The 10319-nt window shown below is 46.2% G+C and overlaps 1 protein-coding gene across 1 annotated transcript in view; it reads right to left on the minus strand.

Moving 5' to 3' along the window:
• Positions 1 to 1372: 1372 nt before the first annotated feature.
• BEND7 (BEN domain containing 7) overlaps positions 1373 to 10319 on the minus strand; it is a gene marked incomplete at its 3' end in the record, with an annotated part of 41273 nt that continues 32326 nt past the window's right edge. The window contains exons 7-8 of the mRNA XM_009878960.1: positions 9744 to 9863; positions 1373 to 1423 (exon numbers count right to left, since the gene is read on the minus strand). Coding sequence (XP_009877262.1) covers positions 1373 to 1423; positions 9744 to 9863 — 171 coding nt within the window. The remainder of the gene's footprint in view (positions 1424 to 9743; positions 9864 to 10319) is intronic.

The following is a 10319-nucleotide window of genomic DNA, read 5'->3' on the forward strand; positions in this document are numbered from 1 at the left end:
TGCGTTGCATTAGCAACCTTTATTAGGGTCCTCTCGTGACGGAATTGCTTCCCTCCCTGACAGAAGAAACAAGCAGGATGTCAATTGGAAGAGACCTTTCAAATCGGAGCTTCCTGCATCTACTGTCACAACCAGACCCTGGAATATTACTCAGCGGCTGGCCAAGAAAGCAGCGTGGCGGTTCGCAGTCAGCGCGGGCTCCCAGCCCCCACTGGGTCCATGCCAGAACAAGACTATGGCTGCTTGTCCTCCCAACTGCTTCGCTGGTCCTACTCCTTAGTAACTGCACGTGCTCCGACAGCGGGATTTCAAGCGACAGAGCTCCACAGCTGGCAGCTGCTGCTCCAGTGCAGAGCAGCGGTGTGTGAAAGCTCCTTCTCCAGCCCTCAGGCGAGAGAGACTAGGAAGCCCTTGCACAAGAAGGAGAGACACTGCAGCGGTAGCAGCGCTCTCCCAGCCATCCCACGGCCTCCAGGTACCCCGCTGTGCGCTCAGCAACCCCCAGTCAGCCCTGTCCTCTTTTTCACAGCAACAGCACCACTCATCTCCAACCACACTTTGTTACTACACCTTCTAAGTAACGGTAAATATGATGAAAATCCATGACCCTGTTTGTCTGCTCAAGATTTTCCTCCCTTTTAATTTGGCTTTGGGGATAATGAGCAGCATCGTGCGGAGAAATGACCAACTTCCCCAGACTCTGGCTCTACTGAGGGACAGCAGCGCAGTTCCCACCTATTGACAGGCTGACTCTTAAAGAGAGGGATGCTTCAAATGTCAGTCTCAGCCTGTCTCGGTTTCAACACCATGTGCAACAGTGTGCAAAAATCTTATTTCCTAGTCCACACAGCTGCACAGCTAAGCTGCTGTTTAGCAGCTGACAGGCTTTTAAGGTAGGGTGGCTGCATTTCAAGGAAAAGTAAACCAACTCTTAACAAGCGTATAAATATCTTTGCAATCCTTCTGTGAACTCAAGATATTATCACTAATACCCTGGACAACTGAACAGATGCTACAATACCTATCTCTGTGTTTGTCCTACCAATAACTCCGTTAAGAATCCCCAAAACCTCCCAGAGATGCCAGGGATGAGTGCAAGTCCCTGTCTGACATAAGAAGAGTAACTTAATGTCCTTATTAGTTTGCTGTTACCATGAACCTTGAGGTTTTATGAGTATGAAATAGAGGAGGAAATTGTAAGACTCTGGCACATTTGTTTTTTAATACAGGCCATTCAAAACTTAAGATAGCTGGGTCCTGTGTGCAATTACCCAGCTGTATATGGCACGCCAGGATTACTGAAAACTGCTTTTGTGCCATAAATAAACAAACACACGCACTGCAAGCTGATAAAAATTTTAATGCATTTTACCTGTTTGTAGTAGAGAAAAGTCCGGCTTCTCATCACAGTCAGTTGCGTCTGCTGATTACAAATATAAACAAGAAATCTCATTACTTTTACCGAATATGGGAATGTGACTAAAAAGCTACATACTATAGAGTGATTTTGCATTTTCTATCTACTCTCCTCAGCTGCAATTTGCTGTTGCTCAGTTAAAAACTCACTGCTTGGAGGAAAAAGTCATACAATAAAAATGTTGGGCATTAAGAAGCAGTTGTGCCAGCAACAGGATGGAGTAACACTTGCTCTTTTTTAAGGTTTGAGGATATCCGGATGATAAAAGGAGTTGCGATCGTTTGATAAAATCATGTAAGAGAAATCCCTCGCGGTTCTTGGAGGAGGAATCTATCAGGCTTGTACTCCACCCTCTGAGAGCTGCCACCATCCAATGCCTACAGGGAAAGGATGAACACCCCATTGCTGCACCCAAACTTCCCATGGCCACAGGCAAGCTCATTCTGTGGATTTACTAGGGCAAAATATCTTTAGAGATGCAGGTGGGCACCCAGAGTAATTACAAAGTACGTAACCGGCCAGGTAGGGAGGCAATTACGGCGTATGCACACACGTGCCTTCAACCCGCAGCTTATGCAAGATCATTTGACTTTTTTAGCCCACGGTGAAGGAAGGCTAAAAGCCTAATTTGTTCATCTTGTATTCATTCACCTTAGGGCAAGGGTACACACAGAGATCGCTAACTCGGCTCGGCAGATGTGCCGTGACTTGTTGAGACTGCAGCGCCCCGGAGTGTGCACGTGAACCCCATGTAAGCTATAGGCATGTAACAAGAAATCGGTGCTTAACCTACACGAGCCCCATTCAAAATCCTATTACCTTTGTGCTTTGGCACTACAACATATTTATCATCAAAACAAGTGTGGCCAGCAGGTCCAGAGAGGGGATTCTTCCCATTTACTCTGCTCTTGTGAGACCCCACCTCAAATACCGCGTCCAATTCTGGTGTCCCCACCATAAGAGGGACATAGATGTGTTGGAGCGTGTTCAGAGGAGGCCACAAGGATGATCCAGGGGCTGGAGCACCTCTGCTACGAGGACAGGCTGCGGGAGCTTGGATTGTTCAGTCTTGAGAAGAGAAGACTTTGGGTGGACCCAATAGTTGCCTTCCAATACCTGACGGGAACCTACAGGAAGGCTGAGGAAGGACTTTTTACAAGAGTGTCCACTGATAGGAGAAGGGGAAATGGGTTTAAGTTAAAGAAGAATAGATTTAGACTGGATCTTAGGAAGAAATTCTTCAGTACAAGGGTGGCAAGACTTTGGAATAAATTGCCCAGAGAAGCTGTGGATGCCCCCTCCCTTGAGGTGTTCAAGGCCAGGTTGGACGAGGCCTTGAGCAACCTGCTCTAGTTGAGAGGCGTCCCTGCCCATGGCAGGGAGACGGGATTAAATGATCTCTAAGGTCCCTTCCAGCCTAGGCCATTCTGTGATTTAAAGCCTTGAAAACACAATGAGATCTCTGAGAGCACTTCAGCAAACTGGGTGCTGTCATGAAGGACCAGCCTGTGACACTGTACACCCTCGGTGTGGTGGATACATGTCTACTCACATCCACCCATTGCACGATATCCACAGGGATCAAATCCAGCCAAGGCTACGGATGCACTGAGCCACTTAGTTCACCTCCGGCTTGAAACTAAGCTCACTCTCCTGGTCATCTTCATCAGGGCTCTGCACATGAGGACACTGAGTTGTTGCCTTTAGGATGATTTTGGAAGAACTAATCCAGCTCCTGATGGACATCGGTTTCCTGAGTAAAATCTCAGCAGCAGCTCCTGAGGTAGCTCTAGAGATGCTATTACCTTTCTGCCTAACTGTTTGTCTCACACCCTGGCTAATACTGAATTTGGAGGAAGGAAGAAATACAGAAAGGAACAAATGGAAGCCAGGGATCACCTCACTTTCAGAAAATAAAATCCTGAATCTCCAACTTTGCAGAACCAGCTTTGCTGGTAACAAAGCCACCTGGACATTTTAATCTAGCACAAGACTAATAGATGAGGTCCAGCCCTCCCCTGGTTTTCCTGTTCCTCACACTAGCCCAAATGTTTATATGGTCACCAGGATCAGATCTAGTTAAAAACTGACAGCATCACCACATAAACGCTTGTGCCAGCGATGGGAAAGGAGTGGGAGCACAGCCGATGCCCGGGGAGCCTACTCACTCTTTTCAGTAGCTGCCTGAATCTGTTTTATGAAACTGGAAGCGTAATCGCAGCTCCAGGTGAAGTATGACACACAGGCATGACAAACGCCTCGACCTCCTAACGTGGATATAAACCACCAGCTTCTCACATGTCTTTCCAAGCAGGAAAAGAAGGTTTGGCTTCGACAACTGCACCCAGAGACCGCCAGCCAAACTCTACTCATCCTGAGCCAGCTTGCAAGACAAGGCAAGCAGGAATAGATCCTACTGTGGGAATTTGGAGCCTCCTCTCTGTCCTTTGCTTAGAAAGAGCTCAATAGCTCTTCCAAAGCAATTCTGGTAATCATTTCCTTAGAATTCCCCTCTGCCCCCTTCCCCCCCAGAATGGTTTATCTTCTGATGTGTGTGTTTACCTGTTAAGTGTGTACCTGCCGGTTTGCTCCTGGGACAGAAGTACATGTATGCTCGGGTTTGGGAAGATGAATGCAGCAGTTACTCATCTTAATATCGCTGTCTTTATCTAAGGTATTGGCCACAAAAGCACCGTAGCACGTGTTGGACTTCCAGCCTACATCCTTCCCCGCCCTGTGCATATCACTAAGCAAAAAATTAACCCAGCTCTTGTAATGCATGGATATTGCATCAAGGACACAGACCAGGGAAACCAGAAGGATGAAGAGAAATAGAAAGTAAAAAACCCCTCATACAAAACAATGGAAGCAGCAGTTTGAACAAGACTGTGGGAGAAAAAGGCCTATTTCCAGAAAAAAGGTGAGCATTTCTGATTCCTTCATTCCCACTCTTTACACTGCAATCAGCTAAGGTTAATTTTAAACAACAATTCAGTGATGAAGCAATTTATTTAAAATTAGCCCTGCCTGAAAAAAATGCAGCGTATTTTTGAACATCTACCCTGTTTTCCTTCACGGAGTAAGGCCATCAAGAGCTTCCAGGCTGTGCACCAGACAATCACTTTGCATGAACAACTCTTTCCCTGGGTACTTCAGGAGCGCGACTCACACCGGACCAGCTTTCCTCTTGACACGCAAGGGAGCGCTGCTATGCAGTAACAGCTCACGGACTCTTTGAAACATAAAAAGGGAGGAAGAACTTACTGCAAGAAATGTGTGGCCCTCGACTGGCTGCTTATTAATGGATGGAGAATTCAGTAATCAAAAGGCTTGGATGCTACGCCTGGCGCAGAGGTGGTATCAACAGCGAGTCAGCTCCTTCTAGATTTGACTTGTTTTAAGATCTCGAGGCCAACCTTCCCACATTCTCTTTTGCAGGGGGAAAAGATTCATTGTGGGATACCTGATGCCGTAAGTTACAAAGCAATTTGTGTTTTAATTCCCTCCAAGAGAGGAAACCTATGTACAAGCCTTTCCCTTTGACTTTTTCCCTTTCCGGGGCCACTGCGCATCCCCCATCCCAGCAGCCAAAAAAGTTCAGTTTCTCCACTGGAAGAAGACAGATCTGGTGCTACGAAGCCATGCCTCAGTACGCTGTGCTGCTGACATGAAATGGGACCAGTAGTCAAGACTGAAAAATATTACCATACTCTTTAATTTTAATTATAACATCTGTTTGTAACATTAACCTCGCAGTCTCTTCTCCCCTTTGTGACAGCCAACTTGTGAAATTTTGAAAACACTGAACAAGGCCAATAAAAATTTAATGGCAGTGACAGCTTTATTCTCAGATCTAACAAATAAAAAAAACCACTACCCAAGTCTCAGATCTCAGGTAATAATCTAAAAGAACTAAGGAAAAGCCAAGGCAAAATAAATAAATACATTTTAAAAAAGAGAATATTTTCAGCTATGAAAAATATTGTCATTGATTCAGAACTTAAATGAATTTTTATTTGGCTTAGGATAACAACCTTTCAAAACCTACACAGGGGAACTATTTTCTAGAAAGCAGAATTTTTAAGTGTTTTTTTGATTAGCTTTCCAAGTAGGCAGCTTTTCTGTCCCTAATTCTAGGAGATGAGCCAAACGCGATAAATAAGGTTGAAGCTGGGCAGCATCTATGATCCAGTGATCATGATTTCATTTAATTTGGAAACACTCAGGAGAGCACGCCCTATAGGAAGAGGTACAAAAAGCAGATCCGCCTCACTCGTTTGCTAGAATTCTCTGAAAATTATTAATATCACTGAAAGCTAGAGCAGGATTTATGTTATCAGACTGAAATAATGTTTCACAGGGTAAAACGGAGAGGGCTGCTCATGAATGCAGTATCTTACCGCCTGGCTTGAAATGAAAAGCTGATCAGAGGATGTACTAAATGGCTCCGGGGAAAGCAAGCGGGATGGAAAGCCTGCCCCTCCTCTCTTAATTACTTCTGCTCTTAAAATTTAGCCCAACTCAGTGGTGGCTAAAAAGTTATCTTTTGGCTTCCATAAAATAAACGGATCATCTCAAACTTTCTCTATATAATAAAGCCTGTGCGTTACGACAAACCAGAAACCAAGGTAGATAAATCGGTATGATCAGGCAACAGGGAGACACGGTGGCTCAGAAAGTCTTGGGTGAATTTAGCTTAACGCTGGCTCGGAGTGGGCACCTCAGTCTAAAGCCATAAACTCAGCCGTCAGGTTTCAGTGAGCAAGCAGAGACAAAACTAAAAGGGGATGACCTGGCAGTGCGGACATGGGGACGCTCGCTCGCTCGGGCTCAGCCTCTGCTCCGCCGGCTGCAGGCGGACTGGAAGAGCTTGAGAGCTCAGCTGGGACAGTGAGGGAGGAGTCCCACATCTCTGGCTGCAATTCCCATACTTCTCAGATTCTTAAAAGCTAAGTTTTGCAACAGGGAGTCCTGGGACACCTTCTCCCCACAGCAGATCGGACCTTCCTCCGTGCCCACCATCCTCTTCCGTTTTGGTCTCTGTAAGTTACACATTTGGGTATGGCTTCACAACGAGTGGGTAAAATGTTAACAGTTCCCACACAACCGGTTTTACACCACGATAAAGCTGTTGAGAGCTGTGAGACTGTGGCAGCAAACACCACAACATCCTTGCCACAGTCCTATAGACCTCCCCGGGCATCTGCTAACAGCCATCGCTGGAAATAAAATATGTGACTGGATGGAGCTGTTGCCTGATTGGCTCTATGTCCCTCAGGTCAGAAGCTCGTAGTTGTAACACAGATGTACTAACAAACTTTATTTCAAAAAGAAGGAGGTGTTGATAGATGAGAAGCTCGACCTGAGCCAGCAGTGCGCTCATGCAGCCCAGAAGCCAACCCTGTCCTGAGATGCATCAAGAGAAGCGTGGTCAGCAGGTCGAGAGAGGAGATTCTCCCCCTTTGCTCTGCCCTTGCAAGACCCCATCTCAAATACTGTGTCCAGTTCTGGTGCCCCCACCATAAGAGGGGCATGGATCTGTTGGAATGAGTTCAGAGGAGGCCACAAAGATGATCCAGGGCTGGAGCACCTCTGATACGAGGACAGGCTGAGGGAACTGGGATTGTTCAGTCTTGGAAAGAGAAGACTCTGGCAGGACCTAATAGCTGCGTTCCAATGCCTGAAGGGAACCTACAGGAAGGCTGGGGAGGGACTTTTTACAAGAGCATCCACTGATAGGACAAGGGGAAATGGATTTAAGTTAAAGGAGAACAGATTTAGATTTGATCTTGGGAAAAAATTCTTCAGTTCGAGGGAGGCAAGACTTTGGAATAAATTGCCCAGAGAAGCTTTGGATGTCCCCTCCCTGGAGGTGTTCAAGGCCAAGTTGGACGGAGCCTTGAGCAACCTGGTCTAGTTGAGAGGCGTCCCTGCCCATGGAGGGGAGGTTCGATGAGGTGATCTCTAAGGTCCCTTCCAGCCTAGGTCGTTCTATCATTCCGTGAAGATGAAGATGTTACCACAACCAGCTCATCTGCTCCTCCCTCTCTGCCGCTATCTACTGCGTTGCTGCCACAAAGGCTGTTGGAAACTTCTCATTTGCTTCGGTGCAAGGTCCGGTTGGGTTACCTTAAGAGCAGCAACACCAAGGTGCAGATGGCTGGAGTATTTAACCATTCCTGCTAGATTGAAAAGAGCACGTCTGCCTGTGGCCTCATGTCAGAGAGAAACCACCGCACTTCAGGGAATGGCCAGTAAACTACACAGCATAAAAAAAGGGCTTTTCTGCCAATCTAGGCATCACTGTGTACTTTTTTTCAGCAGGTAAGCCCGAGGAGCTGCCAGGTGCATTGCTGCTCACCACTCATCCATGTACCAGTTAACGAGTTACCTTCCCTCTGCAGGCAGAGATTGGAGCCTATCAGCTATCACACTATACTCAGGCTTCACTTATTTTTCTTCAGAGTCTTGCTAGCTTAGAGACAGTATCTTCTGCTTAGACTGTCCCACCCTGAGAAACGACCAGAGATGGAGGTGGCCCCGTTTGAAAGGCAAAAGCTGAATGTCATTGTCGTTTTAATTAATATCCTACAGAGGCACAAAGAAAAGCAAATAAAATTGGAAGACAAGGAAACAAAAACCAAAACCAAAATTAGGTCAATCCTCTTTCCAGAGGGATCTTCTGCAGACAGCCCAAGGGCCCTCTGCTCCCCCAATCCCGCACTGCACTCTTCACCACATCAAAGCCTGGCAGCCCACCTCCACCCTCCTGCCCGGAGGGGCACAGGCAGCCTTGGAAGGGGGAGAAAGCTGTCCTGTTGTACACCACCAGTAATCTGACACTGTCTTTAACAAGATTATCTTGTATCTCTCTCTCCTCCCGCCCCCAACATGCACAAGAAACCCTTTTTAAGGCTAGTGGCTGGGTTGCTTCTCTACTCAGGGAAGCTTATGCTGCTGAATAATCTGCACTTTTTTTTTTTTTCTCCCCCTGTGTTATTTCTGTCTCTGGGTGTTTTTCATTTTCCTCAATCTTACGCTTTTCCCTCCTGGCATTAATAACGTTGTGGAGCATGATTTCAGATGCCAGTCTAAGCGTGCATTTCAGAGCCACAGCTTTGGACAGAAAACACTGGCTCTCTGAGGCAGGAGCTGGAGAGGCCATTTCCTCTGGGCTTGCTCATCCCACTCCCCCCAACAGCCACGGGGACCACCAGCATCCCCTGCGGAGCCATTAGGTCTCCCACACTGCCAACGCTCACAGGCACTTCGTTGCGGTGATGGGCAGAAGGGAAGAGGGGAAAAGGCAGTGAGCTAAGCATGGTAATACTGAAAGACTGAGTTTAAGGACGTTAGCACAACTGACGTGTCTCAGGCAATGGTGTCAGATGCTCCATGGGAGCGATGGACAAGGAATACAACCATGAGAGAGCCTTAAGAAAACACCAGGATGAGGACGAGTAAGTGAAGCCTTGTATGAAGTAAGCCCCTTGTAGGATAGAAAGAGTGAAGATGGGAAGGAGACTAGGTAAAGTTTATAAATTACACATCTCTTGATCGCTGATACTGCTTTCCCATGAATTCTACCGGGGATTTTGAGACTGCACGTTGCCATTCACCACTGGAGCTGAGAGCTCACCAGCTGTGAGCTGCCGAGGTAGAAGCCTTCACTGCAGGCTGGCCCCAGCCCCGAGCATGCGGGTTATCCCAGCCCAAGCTGAGCAGCTTTGCTGCAAACCCCTGCCTACGTTACCTGTTACTCAGTGCTGGCAAGCTCCCTCCCATGTACTGCAGAACCCTGCTGGCACAACCAGGATGGGTGGTTTTGTTTTGGTTTGGTTTTGCTAGAGTAATGTTGATTCTGTCACAAGGAATGTGAGAAAACTCATCTACGCTTCCAGACACATACAGTTCCGAGGGAAAGGTCATTTGGGTTATGTCTTAGCAGCACAGTGAGTGGCTTGTCAGATCAAATAACACAGAATTAAGGAACTTCTACCTGTAACCCTGAATGGATCAGCTAGTTTAGGACTAGTATTTCATCAAACACGAGGAAGAAGAGATTGAGTGCTAAAAGGAAGGGGTTAGAAACAACATTTGGGAAAGACTCAAACTTGGCTGTAGAGACATCTCCTAAACCTGCTACCGTACCAAAAGTAAAGGAACACGGTACTTTACACAAAAACCTGCTAAAATCAGACTCTAAGTTTTATAGAGTGAAGACATACAAGGCTACAGTCAAAAAGAAAAAACACCTCTGTGGATACAAAGGTCCTAAGCTTTTAATCTCACACTCACATGAGGTTCTTCATATTTTTATACATACCTGAGCCTCTTTTTAATCGTCTTCTTGCAAGTTTAATTTGATCCTGAAGAATCTGGACCCAGTCCCTAGGACCAGGAAGTTTATCCACATGGTTAGCAGTGCAGTATTTTTCTGTAAAGACTGAAATAAAAAGACACCATCTTTTTGAAAAGTGCCACCAGAATGGAGAAAAGGAGAGTGGACAGGATTAGAAACAAAATATATCAAATTATCCACTTATCAAAAAGCATTTAAAAGGCCAAACTGAGGTTTGTGAGAACAGACTCCAACTCAGTGCTTTGCAAGTTTATCATTAAGATATATAAATATTACATTAATACTATAGATACTACTTTAAAAAGCCCATCCCAGAGAAACAGTCTATATGTAACGTGTTCCATTTATGAATCCCACACAAAAACATGGAAAAATAATAGTGTGTTCTGAAAAGTCTCCAGATATGGCAGGCTTCCCTACGGTACAAGCTGAAGATCTGGTCATTGGTGGCCCCTTGGTCAGGCTCCTAAGGCTGCAGGCAAACTGATGAAAGACAGAAGTCCTACCCCTGCAGAAATCTCTACAGTTCCCACACTGCTG

This window comes from Apaloderma vittatum, unplaced genomic scaffold (genome assembly GCF_000703405.1).
Source record: "Apaloderma vittatum isolate BGI_N311 unplaced genomic scaffold, ASM70340v1 scaffold13751, whole genome shotgun sequence".
NCBI classification, from domain to species: domain Eukaryota; kingdom Metazoa; phylum Chordata; class Aves; order Trogoniformes; family Trogonidae; genus Apaloderma; species Apaloderma vittatum.